Source organism: Pezoporus wallicus, unplaced genomic scaffold (genome assembly GCF_028554395.1).
Source record: "Pezoporus wallicus isolate ANWC-B61680 ecotype Strahan unplaced genomic scaffold, APGP_CSIRO_Pwel_v1 contig_7293, whole genome shotgun sequence".
Lineage (NCBI taxonomy): Eukaryota > Metazoa > Chordata > Aves > Psittaciformes > Psittacidae > Pezoporus > Pezoporus wallicus.
This window is the reverse complement of record NW_026637242.1, coordinates 1,335,187-1,351,349: the sequence shown is the minus strand read 5'-3', so window position 1 is coordinate 1,351,349 and position 16,163 is coordinate 1,335,187. Positions and strand designations below refer to the sequence as shown.

The following is a 16,163-nucleotide window of genomic DNA, read 5'->3' as shown; positions in this document are numbered from 1 at the left end:
GTTAAGACATAAGACTTAAGGTTTAATTTCACTTAAGATGTCAGTACTTGCAGTCACCCCACTTGAATGTTTTAATTTATGAAACTAGGATAAAAACTATTTTTGAATCGTATTTATGTATTACCTAAAAATCATCAGGCATTTGTTGCAAAGCAATTTTTGTTCAGTAGTCTCATTCTAAAATACAAGGCACTTGAAAGCACTAGTTTTACTTTTCTAATAACGAAGAAATATTCCAAGAAGAAATTAATTAAGAGGAAATATTATCTAAGAAGAAATTAACCACCAAGAAATACTCCATGAAAAATGAAATATAATTTTAAGAATTGAAATATCAGTCTGGTTCAGTGACTTAGACTTAACCCTCATGAATCTTTATGTTGATAAGGTAAGAGTACTCATTCTTCCTCAGGTGTGGAAGGAGCACCTTACAAAATGCACTAAGCAACTGCACAGAGAAGTGCAGTAACCACTTTTATCCATCCAAAGGCTTAGTTTTCTTTAATTAACTTACTTCACATATATATTAGAGTGTTAATGCCAACAAAACTGCATAATAGTGAGTTGTCTGTGCATACATGTACATGTTAGCAAGTCAGTGACATACCTTACACTTCATTTAGGCAGAAATTTTTAAATTGAGATTTTGCCATGCAATTTTTACTAAAGCTCATAAAGCCTTGGTATTTATGTTGTTATTTACCACCAAACAGACTGCATACTTTACTGATTAGTATTCTGAAAAATTATCCCTAATAAATGAATAAAGGATACCCCTTCTTCAGAGTTGGGCTTGGACTTAATTCCACTATGAACATAACAGACTGTTACCTAAAATTCAAGGCTGATTTCCTCTTCTTGACTGTCCTGTCCTGACAGGGATTGAAAATTTCTGAAATGGAGAGATTTTAATCTTGGAAATGTCATGGTTCATCCCATTTAAAATAATGCAGTAGTATGAAGGTCTTAAATATCACCAACAGAAATTATTCGTGAGATTGTTTACATTTCTTTGGACATGCACTAGGAATTATTCCAAACTCCAGTCACTGTGTATTGCCTGAAGGAACGTATGAGTCATAAATGAGTTAACTCTGCTCTGAGAATTATTTTTAAGTAAATGTTTCTGTGAAGAATTTCAAAACAAACTGGGCTTTGACCCTCAGGGGACTGTTTTGAGAAAACAAATAGTAACTGTTTATGGTGGTTTTTTTTTTTCTTGTTACTACTTACTCCAATAGAGTGAATGTTTTTGGATTGGTTTTAGTTCTTATATTTCAGAGTTCTTACAATTTTGAAAAGCTGACAAGTGGAAAAAGGAGAAATACTGTTGTTGCTCAGTCTCTCTTTAGTTCTCCAGAATGCTTTTCGAAAGGAGTCAGGAAAGATATGAAGCTAAGGAAAAAAAATATTGATAATGCAGATACAACTTAATTGACTAGATGATCTTTAAAGGTCCTTTCCAACCCAAATCATTCTATGATGCTATGAAATCAATGTGAAGTTACTAATTAAATTATTGTCACATTCTATGTGGAGCACCGATAGGAACCAAATGATTTTTTTAAACATAAAGCACAACAGGTATTTTTAATTTTTGTTTCACAGAATACTCTGTTTTTTCATTTAAAAACTATAAGTTAATAGTAACCTTTTGAGTATTTCTTTTCTCTTATGTAAACATATTTTGTAACTTTGAAAATTAGTATTTACCTTGTGATAGCAGAAAACATTCTTGTTTAAATGTCCAGGCAGCCCGTTTGGTGTATAGCTTGGTGTACAGCACAGTTTAGTAAGTCTTTAAATTTGAATTAGATTGAATTCTTATATTTAAAGAAAACTGTTCTTGTATGTACGTCAACAGCAAAACATAGCTTTGTTTCATACCTTTGTTGCTACTATATCTCTTTTATGAACAGAGGGAATTTCTCTCAGGGGCGTGTAAGAAACACTCATTGGTATAAATGCAGTCCAGTATCTTTAAGCAAAATCAAAATTACAACAGGGAAAAAACCCCAACAATTGCGTAGCTGGGTTTCAGACTAAAAACAGAGAATAAATATGTTGGACAGGCAGTGTTACTTTTTTTTTATTCACAGTACAAAAGTTTTAATAGAGGCAACCTGCTCTAGTTGAACCTGCATTGGAGGGGGAGTTGGACTAGATGATCTCCAGAAGTCTCTTCCAACCCCAGCCATTCCATAGTTCTCGGAATATTAAAACCAGTTATGCTTCTCATAGTTCTTGCTAGCTATGTGTTCTGTTGTTCTGTATAAGGAAATAGTGATAAAAAACTGTCTTTGTAGAATTGATGCTCTTTTGTTAATGTCTTTACCAACAGCATGGAGTTTTCTGAGCACATAAAATGGGACTCATGGCTGTTAATAACTCTAAAATACTGCTTGATTTGAGAAGGTAAAAAGGTGGACTGGAGGGCTTGTTTTGAGAAACTTTTTCTGTTAACAGACCAGCTGTCATCTTGTTTTTAGCTGAGGCAGAAATTGCAGCTGTGATGGGAAACTACTGCAAGGTTGATCTTTTTTATTTTATTTGATGTTCACTTAAAATTTTTAGCAATAAAAATACCAAATAATTAATTTTGAAGTTATGTGCAATTGTGGATCATAGTGGAGATACTTGCTTATATACTGCATACTTGCAGCTAGGTGCACTTGTATTTACTTCTTGCTGCCACTGTTTTGACTAGTAAGCACTAGTTCTGTTTCTTTGCTTCAGAAATCTGCTTTTTACATACCTCTTGATAATCACAAGTTATTTTTATATTGGAGTAGACTGTGTTTTCTGTCAAATTTACGTATCCTGTTATTGTTGCAAGACAGTAGTTTGAGGAAGCATGGAACACAGTAATGAGCTTCACCAGCTGTACAGGCACTGGAAACAGGCTGTGTTTGTAAAAATAAAGTCTGTATGAAGAATTGGGCCCAACATGCAATGCTATGAAGAACTGAATAATACTAAGAACACTCTTAGTGTGGCTAAAAGTCTTCTACATTTCACTGTATGTGACAATGGCCAGAGGTGTTTGCCTAGGATGAGCATCAGAGCCATTAAGTGCAGTGATACTTCCCCCACTGCTTCCCTTCTGCTTCCAGCTTCAGGGAATTACAAGTGTGTAATCCTATGTCTCATGCAAATAGCTCAGTCCTCCATTTCTGCCAGCTGCAGCTTTCTTCTTGTATTTGGCTACTTGCCTGCTTCAGAGGGACATTTTAACCATTTTTGAAACCTTAGGCAGGTAAGAGCTATTGTATAAATATATATAATTGGTTCCATCTGTTAGCTGCTTCAAAAGAGAAAACTACTTCCTGGTAATGGTGGAATGTCTTTACTCTTTCAAGCATCGTATTTTAGCTTTACACTATTCTGTTTGGATCATGATACATACAAATCCAAAAAGTATTAACTGGCTAGGCAAATTATGGGGCAGTCTGAAATTTGGATTTTGATACCCTTTAGTTTGCTATGTACATTCTGTTTATGTATCAAAGTTGGTAATGGTGAAGATAGAAACAAAACATCCTTCTAAACTTTCAGTAATCACTTCTCAAAATGTTATACAGGCGAAGAGTCTCACTCCTGAGGACTACAGTCTGAGATGGTCAGGCCTGTTGGTGACCGTGGGTGAAGTGCTTGAGAAGAACATACAGAATGTCAACAGGACTGATTGGCACGTGGTATTCACTGGCATGTCCCGTCGACAGATGATCTACAGTGCAGCAAAGGCTCTAGCAGGAATGTACAAACAACAGTTACCACCCAGGACTGTTTGAAAGAAAGCTGATCCATGACACTACTGGCTTTGTGATTCTAGAATTGAAGTGAAAGCTGCACATTCTAATTCTCAGTGGATGCAGCACACATTTGTAATCTAACTTTAAACTGAATTTTACTTTTTAAGAAGTGAAGGTAATTTCAATAGCAAAAATGAGCTATTGCAATTTTTAACTAATATGATTTCCAATATGATTCACAAAATGGGAAGTGAGAACAAATACATATTTATAATTGGAACAAATAGCATTACAGTTTGTATGGTGAATGTGTTGTTATTTGAGACCTGAACTATGCATTTGCTGAGATATTTTAGTTAGTATACTTTTTAAAAGAAGGGGATAATTGTTTAGCTATTTCTGTTATATTAGTAATATACACATGTTGACAGCATAAAATGTATTTTATATATGCATTTCAATCCAGAGTCTATCTTCTGTATTAGGTGGTTTCTTGGAGCCTGTGCTTAGATGATACTTAACACCTGATATGTTTTCATGTCAGTACAGAAGTTCTCAGGAGTGACGCTGAGTAGCCCTTTCAACACATACCAGTCAGCTGCTAAAAAAGCAGAAATCTGTTCCTCATTAGTTGAAATTTTTGCTAAATTATTTTGAAATTTCATGTTCCATGCTCCATCTTTTTTCTGTTGTGTTTTTTTTTTGTAACAGTAATGAGATGCATGTCCAATTAAAACATTAGACAAATTTTAAGTGCTTCAGTGGGTCATAGATCAGGTACCACATACATATGAAATTATCTCAGTAGTTTCAACAATGTAATTTACTCCAGTGCTTCTAAATGTCATCTTTTTTACGGATTTCTGTAATTTCTTCTATGAAGTTATGGTTGTCAGCATTTTGATGTGAAAATGGTGAGAACTGTATCACTTGCTTTGCTTTCCTGGGTTTTCTAAGTATTTTGAAATCTTAAATGTCTTCCTGGTATCATGAGCTCATTGTTTCTCATGTAAGGCTTCATTGGTGTCTGATTATTTTCATGGCTACAAATGCCCTCTATCCATGCTTACACAATCTTAAACCTGTATTTAGAAATATGGAAGTAATTGTGAAGAAAATGTTTCAGTAATAATACTTTTTTGAGAAACAAAGAATTAAAAAATACTTTTTGTTTGCCTTGAAGCAGTTTTTCATCTTATACTGCTCTTTGATGCTTTCAAATGACATTTTTATATATAACAAGATGTTAAGCCAGCTCATATTTGTACCCAGTGAAAGCCTATTTCCAAGTAATATATTTTGCCTTAATTGGTTTACTCCATAAATCAGTTGAATAAATGATTTTCCTACAGGATTGTATCCATTTTAGAGGTTTATTTTTTAATATAGGTGATGAATATATGTTTATTGAAATGATTTTTGCATGGTTAAATTATGAATTTGGCACATACTTAAATGCCTGTCTTGTCTGAAGAAAACCCCAAACAAACAGAATCTGACTCTTGTGGTCTTGAGATCTCTTGGGAGCACTTCTTTGTATCGTAAACTAGAAGGATGATACAGGGACTTGTGTTTGTCATTCTTTGCTAAAGTCATCTTCACTTTTATTGTAATTTCAGTTTGCAGTGTATAATATGTTGAATGCTGCCCTTTTATCCTCTGCTTGCAGTATCCTCCCTGATGCAAATGAAGAGGACATGGAATCATCAATAGGTTTATCTGCCCTGGCCTAAGTTAAAATTAAAACTGAAGAAACTGAAGGAGAATTTGTGTTTTCTTTCTCTCTTTCCTGGCCTTGGTCTTCACTGGTTTTCAGTGGTGGTAAGAGTGGAGACAGAAGGCAGCTTCTTGTTCTTGCAGCATCTGGTTCATTTTGGTGACATTGGCCCAGCATTCCAGGTATCTTGCATGGCTGCTAAAGTTGCATTTTCCTAGGCTGCCTTAGCCTGCCTCAGAGAACTTTTACATCTCTTTTCTCCTGTAAAAACTTGCTTGCTTTATGCCAAAATGAGAGCGTCTGCACACTCTTCTCTCTGCGTGCTTTCTCCATGTGGTTGGATGCTGGGATATGACATGGTCAAGTGAAGCGGTCTTTCTCCATTCAGAATCTCTGGCTCGATAAAGATCTGTTGATGTAGTTTTGACAGCTCACCCAAGAATAAAAATGGCTTATCTTGATAACTTTATTGAGTTTCCTTCCTTTACTGAGCATTTCTTGTTTATGTATTAAAAATCCCCACCCATCCTCATCTAAAAGCCAGGAGTTCAGCTTCTTCTCTGAGAGGCCAAGGAAAGGAAAAATGTCTGCAGTATGCTCTGGAATGCTAATAAAATTTGAAATTACTTCCTAAGTGAAGGCCTTTCTTAGGGTCTGAGTTGGCATGGGTGAATTCTGGAGCAAGTTAAGACGACATTCAGCTTTTTACCATCTGCTGGGCTGTAATGTGGGCTGTAATGGGAGGAGGAAATTTGGCAGGTAGGACACTAACACCCTGTGTTAAGCTTATATTGAAATCAGCGTAGAAAAGCAGGTATCAGAACACATTTGGAAATGTAAGGACAATTCTTGACTGCTAGTCATCACTGTGGATACAGCTGCAGAAGCCATTTCTGCTGCTTTATGAATAGGTACATTTGCTCAAATATAGGAGCATGAACAGAAATCAGGAAAGCTCCCACATTGGAAGACAGAGCATATCAAGGACTGTTATAAATGGTCACAGGGATACCTCCATAAGGAAATTGACCAGTTATTGCTACCTGCAGTCTTTTATTTTGAATTGCTGTTGTTTTGTTTATCATTTGTAGCAAGTGGTACTGACGGCGATTTTCCCATGACCATGGCTAGTTTAGTACTTGACATTTTAGAGGTACTTGCCTCAGCAAGGAAGTGCACATTGATAAATATTTTTGTTAAAAGAACATATTTTGGCCTGACCCACTTCTATTGTAGTTTCTACAATAGTAGAAGAAGTAGTCAAATGTAAAATCTCTGTAATAGCCAGGGAGCGGAAGGCCAGGCTGTGAGAGGTGGTTTGCAACTGTAGGTAAGCCAAAACGTAAGAATAACAGCAATGCTCTGTTATGGTGTTGGTGATGCTGATGGTTTTTGCTGCACATCTTTGTAATGATCCTGTAATTTCATTCATTGCCAGTGTGTGATCAGTTCATTTCCCTGGGGCTGGAATGTGACAGATGATTGCACCAGCATGTCTCAGCATTGCCTAATCACCATTTCATGACTCTTGACAAAGATGTTCTGGTTAAAAACCTTCACATGCCTGCGTGCAAGCCACAATATCTATTTTGTCCCCTAGACCACCATTTTTTTAAAGTAAATTGTAAATAGACACAGCCAAATTCTCCGTGTTTGCATTAAATTGAAGGAGATCTCCATGATCTTCAAACAGAGGCAGTCTTTAAAATGTTGGAGATAGATAGCTCATTATCTCTGCTGTTGCCTGGTGCCCTGGGTAGCAACATTTGCTGCTTTTGTGCAGCCCGGCTCATGCTAAGTGTTAAGTGCACTCTTTGTTGCCATGGTTTAAGCCCAGCCAGTAACTCTCCCAGCTTCTTCCTCTCTCTGCTCCCGGAGGGATGGGGAGGAGAATCGAAAGAATGTAACTCCCATGAGTTGACATTAAGAGCAGTCCAGTAACTAAGGTATAACACAAACCACTACTGCTACCACCAATAATAATAATGATAAGGGAAATAGCAAGGGAAGAGAATACAACACCTCACCACCCACCGATCGATACCCAGCCTGACCAAGCAGTGATCTCGCCCTTCCGGGTAACTGCCCCCAGTTTATATAGTGGGCATAAAGTGCTGTGGTATGGAATACCTCTTTGGTTAGTTTGGGTTAGGTGTCCTGCCTCTGCTTCCTCCTGGCTTCTTGTGCCCCTCCTTACACATCAATCCACCAGCCACTAAGAAGGAGAAAAATGACTGCTACAGCTGAACCCAGGGCATTTGTAGATGTCAAGGCAGTGACTCTTTAAGATGCGCTATGTCAACTGCCATACAGTTAAAAACCTGTCGCATGTACTTTCTGTAACAAGTTACTCCTAGTGGCCATTATCAAGCTTTCCCCCTTGTCATAGGAGTTTTGGGTAGTTTTCATTGTCAGTGGGCTTAAGAAGTTACGATTTTATTTATTCTTTTTAATAAAAGTACTCAGTTTGGTCCAATTCACAAGAAGTAACACCCTCAAGAGAAGGTAATGTTTAAAAGAAACTAAGCAGTAAATGTAATAGGATGGCTCAGCTGAGGAATATCCCCATAAATATTCCTATGCAGTGATAAGGCTAAAAGTTTTATGGGCTGAGAGGTTCCTAGAAGCAGAATGAATGAATTGAGAAAGTTGGACCTGACTGCATGACTGGAAACCTGGGATGCCAGAAATGAGAAAGGAAGGCTTCTCAAAGGTGTGCTGCAGGCATTCTGTTTCACTCAGTTTGCCTGCCTGTGTGGTTCAAAAAATGAGTGTTAAGGAGAGATTGCAATATTTATACTTAGTTTTGTTGTGTTTTCCCAGTATTCTGGTCCCCCGGTCAGTATACCTGTTCTGTAAAAAAAAACCCAAAAAAACAACAACAAAGTATGCTCTGTATTTTTAGACGTATCTGTAGGCTGCTTAAAAGTAATGCAACAGAGGCCCAAGCTGAAAGCTGTGCAAAAAAACCCGAACTGTAATATCCTCAAAAAGAGGAACATGTGCCTACCAGCTGCAGGTGTACCCATGCAACAAAGTGGGCATGGGGTGGCAGCAGAGATGAGCCTACATGTGCTGATTTTATTCTAGTTAGTGTAGATGACAAAAGAAGGGAAAACAGGGCTGTATTTTGGCTCTAGATACTTTTGTACTCATTGATACTCTGCAATGAAATCCTTGGCACTGCTTTTTCAAAACACTTGCCAATTGTGCCAAGGTGCAGGTGGCGGAAGCGAGGCTGTGTTCTGCATTCCCACCATGAATAACAGCAAATAATGTTACTCTTTCCAGCTCCTTAATATAGAAGTACTTTCTACCACAGATACACTGACATGCACTCTTTACAAGATTAGATAGGTGAATTTTAGGCATGCTGTCACTAATAATGATTCTAAAGGAGGGTGTGACAGTGTTATCAGTAGAGAAGGGCTAGAAATTCAAATATGCAAAAACTGCTTTGCTCAGATGAAACCTTTTTTTCCTGCATTTCATTTGCATAGAGTCAGTGGTCTGGACAGATTTTGAGTTAGAAAGTATATAATTATCCCTATCGCAGCTCTTATGCTGCGGCTTTAGTCAGACTGACTTGACAAGGAGCTGTACTGTACTTATGCTGTAGTGGCTTTAGGGTGGTGAAGAGCCCTGTTGGTGGAGGTCTCTGCCCCTGCAGATCCTCTAGCATAATAAGCTCTCTACTCACAATCAGCTGATGTGACCTAGGGCTGCTCTCACACTCTGTTTTGGCTGTAGCTAGGCTGGGTTGAAAAGTTGCTGCTGGGGGCCTGGCCTCAGTTTTTTCATCACCGCACCATTAGGAATGGCACAGTTCTGTTGGAAAATTCCCCACACATTTGTTGAAACTAATCCGATAACTTTCACACTGCTGCCCCTCTCAAGGTTTGCCATGAACATCTGCGAAAAAAGGATGGAGCATGTGGGACCTGCTGAAACAGCAAATGGAGTTTGGTGGAGCATATTGATCCAAAATGAAAAACAAAACAGCCTCGGTGGCTGCTCCTGTACTTTCCAGAACGTTCTCCTTTAACAAAAGGATTTTAGAAATGCCTTCTAATACCAGTCTTCTCTTTTAGACGCATGCTCAATTTGGTAAAGAGAGTGAACAATGGCAGAAGAAGTTAGTCTAAGACAAGAATGAAATATGAAAGGATGTGAAAGCAATCAGGAGAGTACCACAGAAGTCAGAATGTTTAGCGAGCAGTGCAGGAGAAGGAACAGCATCTTTACTGTCTTCTGTTCAATGTCCTGGCCACAGGAGTTGGTAGAGGGTGGCTGAAAAATTGTATGGGAATACGGAATAACTTGTGTGTGTCTGCTACTGCTGACTTTGGCCAGCTTTAGACCACCAACACATATGTGCCAAGTCTTGCAGTAGAGATGTTTAGCATACAATGAAGTTTACAAGTTGCCTTTGAAGTTTACCCTTGCATGCAGCATAGGGTAGGTTTTTCAGTGAGCAGTTTTTCAAATGGGAGGATTTTTAAGAATTACATATTTAAATTTGTGAAAAAGAGAATTTTAGTAAAATTCTTACTGATATTTGTATAAGTAACCTTTTTTTTTTTTCTTAGTAGTATGATCTGATGTAGTGTTTGCAGATGGAAAATGTTTACTGCTGAATGGTGTTCAGTCTGAAGGAACTCTGTGGGTCTAGTTTACTGTTACTTTTAATAATAATTTTTAACCAAGAAAATTAAAAAAAAAACAAGAAGCTAAAAGCTTTTCTTCATTTCCTACTGTTAGCAGACACTGGAGCAAGTAGGAAATGAGAACAGTCTGTACCCCATCAAAAGCTGTCAACAGACTTGAAAACCAGGATAAAATAGTTTCAAACTTGGTTAATTTTCCAGTGTGGAGTTTAGCTTTAATAATTAAATCTGTCTGTAATCTATCAGGAACTTGTATTTTGACATCCTGGATCTTGGAGCCATTTGGCTTTGACTTTATGGCTCTGTTCCATCCATAGTTATTCAATTAAGGAAAAACTATTTGCTTAAGAGTAATGGTGTATAGAGCTACAGTTCATAAAAGGAAAAAATGCCGATTGGTTTGATTTATCATCTCATTGTTCAGAATTTTGTTAAAGCTTTAGATATTCCAGCCAGTTGACTTTGTAAAGCAGTCAGACTATGACCTGGCAATTAAATTGTGACTACACAGTGCTGCAGAGGAGTAACAGATTCAAAAACACTTAACTGCTTCTGAGCTAACACAGTGATTTTTCATATACTAGAATCAAAGTAGATGGAGCTTAAAAAGGTTACAGAACAGTTTAAAATATTTTGTGCTGAGAAAGTGATTTCCAACTGTTTGCATTCTACAAGTGCAAGTGAACATACCCATGGACTTCCCTGTAAAATAAGGAAGTACCTCATATACTAGGGAGAAAGCAGATGAGTTGGCTCTCCAAAGTTATATCGGTTTTCTTTAATAGAAAATTACATAGAATTCTATTTTATGTCTGAGTTTTGGAGTTTTTATTAATCACAAAAACATGCTTCATGTAAAAGTATTCCCCACAACAGGAGTGAATGTGATATTTTTCTTTTAATGGAGATCTGGTGCTAGAAATTATGCATCAAGACTTTCAGACTTCTATATTTTTTGTCAGATCAATGTAAACAGCATGTATTTGGTAAAGGCCAAACTTTAACTAACTAGTAGCTTTGTTCTGAGCAATGCATTGAACCACTGAGTCAAATTCTGCTCTCAATTTTCTCTTGTATTCCATCAAAAATTCTCTGAGTTTTAAGTTTTCACTTTTCATAGTTTGAGTATCTGTATGTTTATGCCTTCCATAGTGAGCACCTGAGTCAATTCTACTCTGAATGTTACAGGACTATCTCCTAATGGAAGAAAACACCTAACAGGATACTAGAGGGAACTCGGGGTTTTTTTTTTATCAGCTAGGTAACTAAAAAGACTATAGCTGTAGCCCTGCTTTATGCTGAAAATGGGAAGAGTATGTCTTCTGGTGAGAAAATCAGTAGATAAGAGATAGTAGATAAAAGATACAGGCTTAATTAAACTCTCCTGACTGGCAAATTTGTCAGCCTGGGACAGGCCATGAAGAGAACGGCATTTAACTGCAGTGAGAACCACCCTAATTCACTTCTTCCTCAGATATGAAACAGAGAGCTGTTCTGTTTGCTTTTGTAATAAATCACATATGAACTCGTAGCACTTAGGGATCATTTTCATGATCTAATTCTTACAGTTGCAGGAGCAACTATTGCAAGCAGGTGGTGATTGTGCCATGAGTTCTTGGAAAAGTGCAGGAATTTTTAGCTTGTGTAAGGAAGAGTGTTTTGGGATTTTCAAATAGCTATGCCACCCAACAGGAATAAAACCCAGTATCTTGTAGAGCAACAGGTTTAGAAAGTCTTTCCAGATAGGCCAAACAGTTATCCTGCAATCTACAACATACTTGAGATATATTGTGGTGGGATGAATGAGTACAGTTATGCACATGCAAGTCACATACTGCAATTTGTTTTCTCATAAAATGTATTAAGACCAAAGCAAAGTCAACAAAATGTGCCTGAAGAGGACAGGACAGGAGGATATTTGTTTTTAATGTAATGGGAGCTACTGTAATTAATAACTTAATAATTAAATTAATAACCCACTGTTACATGGGTCTTTTAATCTGTGGATCTGAGAGTATTTATAAAAATGCGCATACCTGTCCTTAGAAGGTTGCAAGCATTACAGGTTCTTTATGTCCTATATAGATGCAGTCCTTTGTATCTTCAGAGCTTATTTTCTTGGACGTTGGAACTCAGTAATACCAGACATAGGCAGTTTGGTCTTAAATTGATAAATCTAAGACATTACAATTATTACTAGGGATAAGGTATTTTAGTTTGGGGATTTTTTAAGTGCTACAAATCCTATGAACCTATGTGAGCAGGTTCTCTTACTGCCAATGACAAATTAGTAAGTGAGCAGCTCTGCATGGCTGTAAACTTGGGAGTGAGCTCCCAATTTCTTTTGGTTTTCTACTTTCTTAAGTGCAAGTAAGATACAAAAGCTGATTCCTGTGGATGCCATGGCTCTCTTCGGGTAGATTTCAGATTTTGTTTCTGGTTCACAGTACCTCTATAGCAATCCATCTAAGGTGGGAACAGTACTTTTGCCATAGGAAGCTTCCAAAGACCTAGCTGATGACGAAGCACGTGGCATAAAACTGAAGAGGGAAGGAGGGATATAAGACAGATTTAAGAGGGTATAGATTAAAACAGTAAGGATGAGGAGCTGAAGATGTATTTTGGGAACTGAGTGTAAAGTGTAAGCATGGGGGTCAGAGCTGATGCAAAATTCAGCCACTCATGATAATGCCTTCTCTTGCTGCTGTGCCTATCCAAAATAACTTTGGAAGCCCCTGCATGTGCAGGGTTTAGTCAAACTCTCAATGCTTTGCTAGTTTAAATCAATATTGTTTTCTTAACATAAGTGGAAACATAGCAGTTCATGCAGGTTGATGAAACAGCACCACATTTTCATGATTTTGATTTGGTTTTGTTGAAAGATGGCAGGTTCTAAGATACTTTTTCAGAGTTCTGCAGAACTCAGTAATACAAAACTATTGCTTCCATACATATAATCGAATAGGAAAAATGTTTTCTTTGCAGTGTTTTTTTTGGGTTTTCTTCTTTTTGGCTGGTTGGTTTTGTTTTGGTGGGGGTTTTTTTGGTTTGTTTTTTTTTACTTTTGTGTTATGGCAAAACCAAAACAAAGTGCATTTGAATCCACAGATCAAGAAGTCAGATGAAGCTCAAAGAAACCTAAGATTGCAAATGTCTCATAGTTATTGAAACTGAAGATTGTTCATGTTCTGGCTATTATTGTGCAGCCTCAGAAATGAATCTGGCTACTCATTGGCTGTTATCAAAACCACCCTTCTAGTTATTGCTAGCTGAACTCATCTGGCATTAAAAAGTAGAGCTGAATAAACACTCAGAGAGTTGTGAGAGCAGGTGTCTCCAGTCAGTGTTGAGCAGAACATCCTGCCTCTACCAACATTAATACCCTTCCTAATTATGTTTAAATTTAGTTTTGAAAAGAAAGGCATATTTCTGTGGAATTTTTTGAAGCCATTTAAATCACCTAGTCACAAAATTGCTACTTGTATCGAATTCCTAATAGACTGGTATGAATAAAACAGTTACAGTAATATAGTCTCAGTGCAAATCTTTTTATTTATTTAGGTTTGTATAGTCAGGGGAAAACATTTCTTGGTAAAGAATGTATGTGAAGAATTGCATAAAGAATATGTGAAGAATTGCATATTCTTCACATCTGCACTGCAGCAGGAACTGTAGGAAAACAGCTCAGAAGCAGAAAACATAACAGTTGTCTATAAGCAATCACAAACACTGTCTGGTTTTGCACAGTCTACCTAGGTAGCTACATAAAAGTGACTGTTGCTTCCAAAATTATCAGAACAAAGAGAAGTTGTATCTGCCATATATTTATTTATACTCGTCCTATTGTGTTTGGGTACCCAAACACACTTATCTTTCTGTTGATTTCTCCGCAGTCTAGTCTGGTTCATTGAAGCTCCCTTACCTCGCCTCCATTTCTTCTTTTAATTCTCTTCACCTAGTTTTATTGGCTTTCTTCCATTTTAGGGAAGTCCTAATGCTGTGGTACACCTCATCCTCCCCTTGGATGCTGTTAGTGACTTTCTGATTCCTTCAATCTTTGACAGTGCTTCACTGTACCCTTATACTTTGGGGAACAACTCAATAACTCAGTCAAAGCTTCATGCCCTATTGGCCCTCTGCCTTTGCCTTTAGCTTATAACACCAATGAGGAGGGCTGATCTGACAGTCACAGATAGAGCTTCAGGTTGTCCTGATGTTGTTTTCCTGTGTGATGTTTGCTTATTTGTTTGTTGGTTGTTTTTTTTTTTGTCATCTACCTGGGGAGGTCTTTAAGGAACCACTGTCACTTGCTTAAAGCAAGAGTGGGACATACAGCTAAGGAGTTGTGATTTCATATAGAGGAGGGCAGTGTTGTTCAGGGTGTAACCACTGAGTGGAGTATGCACAGAAGACAGTATGAGGCTCTACTCAAAGACATGTATTTCATTTAAAAAAGTAATATTTTGAAAGTTTTTAGTATGTTCACCCATTTTCTACTTGCATTTGGCTTTCATGCTTCAAACCTGCCAAGTGAGCAAGAAGATAAAACCTGAGGATGTCCAGAGCAGACGCATATATATCTTTACCTAGATTTTTTTTTTGAACCGTGTCCTTTATATCATAAACACAAGTAGAAAAACTATTGTTATTTCCTGGAGGATTCTTGTATCATTCTTGAAAAATAAGGGTGAGACAAAGGGAGAAATTGCAGTCTTGTTTTGTTGTTGAGTAGCCAGCAGGACTAACAGCCATACGTATCAACTGCAGAGTCAAAACAAATAGTCTTCTGTGAACTAAATCCTGTAGTAAATCCGCAAGTATAATTGGGGTCAAAAAGAGACTAATGGAGGAGTACAAAATGCCATTAATCACAAAGATACAGATACAACAGTATCTTTAAACTACCTCTGTCAGATATTTGGAGGCCTTAGCATAAGAAGCATAATTATTTGATGAGTTGTTCTTGTGTTATGGGCCCAAATTATTCCTTTCCACAACAAAATGAGTAGGGTAGGATTGCCTCCTGCAGCCAACAGGACACAGAATGTTATCGATAAACACAGAGCATCCATCAAAAACACCTCTTTGCTTTGGCTCCCATGTGCTAGACATAAACTGTGCCAGGCATCATGAGGCAGAGCACTGTATGGCATAAGCCAGTGATGTCTGTGGGTGTTCTAGGGGTTAAACACATTACAGGGCTGTGCCTGAGCATCTTCCTCAATTCTGCTTATTTACTAATATAACTGTTGCCTACAGACCAGTTTACTGATGCTTCTTTGATAGAGAATCCTCCCAATCTATTTACCATTGACACAACCCTTGGCAACTGGTAGTTACTGGCCTGGTTTAAACTGGCCCAACAAATGAAGAAGCTATAATTGCCTAACTGATAGAAGCTTAGGTGAAACAGAGCAGAAATTGTATTCTCATCAGGAAGTGATGGAAGTGATAGAGGAGCTGACAAGGAGAGGTGCCATACTTGACTTCCTGCTCACCAACAGGGAAGGGCTCGTTGGAAATGTGACGCTCCAGGGCAGCCTTGGCTGTAGCAATCATGAGATGCTCGAATTTGAGATCCTCAGGACAGTGAGAAGAGCGTGCAGCAAGCTCACTGCCCTGGACTTCAAGAGAGCAGACTTTGGCCTCTTCAGGAACCTGCTTAGGAAGGTTCCATGGGATATAGCCCTGGAGGGCAGGGGAGCCTAAGGCTGCTGGTTGATATTCAAGGATCACCTGCTCCACACAGGAGTGTTGTGTCCTGACTAGAAGGAAATGGGGCAAAAATGGCAGGAGACCAGAGACAAGTGGTGTCCCTCAGGGGACACCATGTTCTGTGTAGCAGCCGTATGCACTTGGGGGAGCATAAAGCACTGCAGCAGGAATTTCATATTTCATTTTTCCCAACATATGGATTGGACCCTAATTCAGTCCCTAGTTAATTGAAAGAACTCTTGCTAAAATCATGTGGCAAATCAGGGTTATCTTCTGGGCGTTTGACACATGATGAAACAGCCACTCATTTTC

General features: G+C 38.0%; 1 protein-coding gene across 5 annotated transcripts in view; it reads left to right on the top strand.

Annotated features, from left to right (window-relative positions):
- PRRC1 (proline rich coiled-coil 1) overlaps nt 1-5,512 on the top strand; it is a 28,285-nt gene extending 22,773 nt beyond the window's left edge. For all 5 annotated transcript variants that reach the window (XM_057404392.1, XM_057404390.1, XM_057404393.1 and 2 more), the window contains exon 8: nt 3,582-5,512. In XM_057404392.1, coding sequence (XP_057260375.1) covers nt 3,582-3,791 — 210 coding nt within the window. In that variant the 3' untranslated portion in view covers nt 3,792-5,512. The remainder of the gene's footprint in view (nt 1-3,581) is intronic.
- The last annotated feature ends 10,651 nt before the right edge of the window (nt 5,513-16,163 follow it).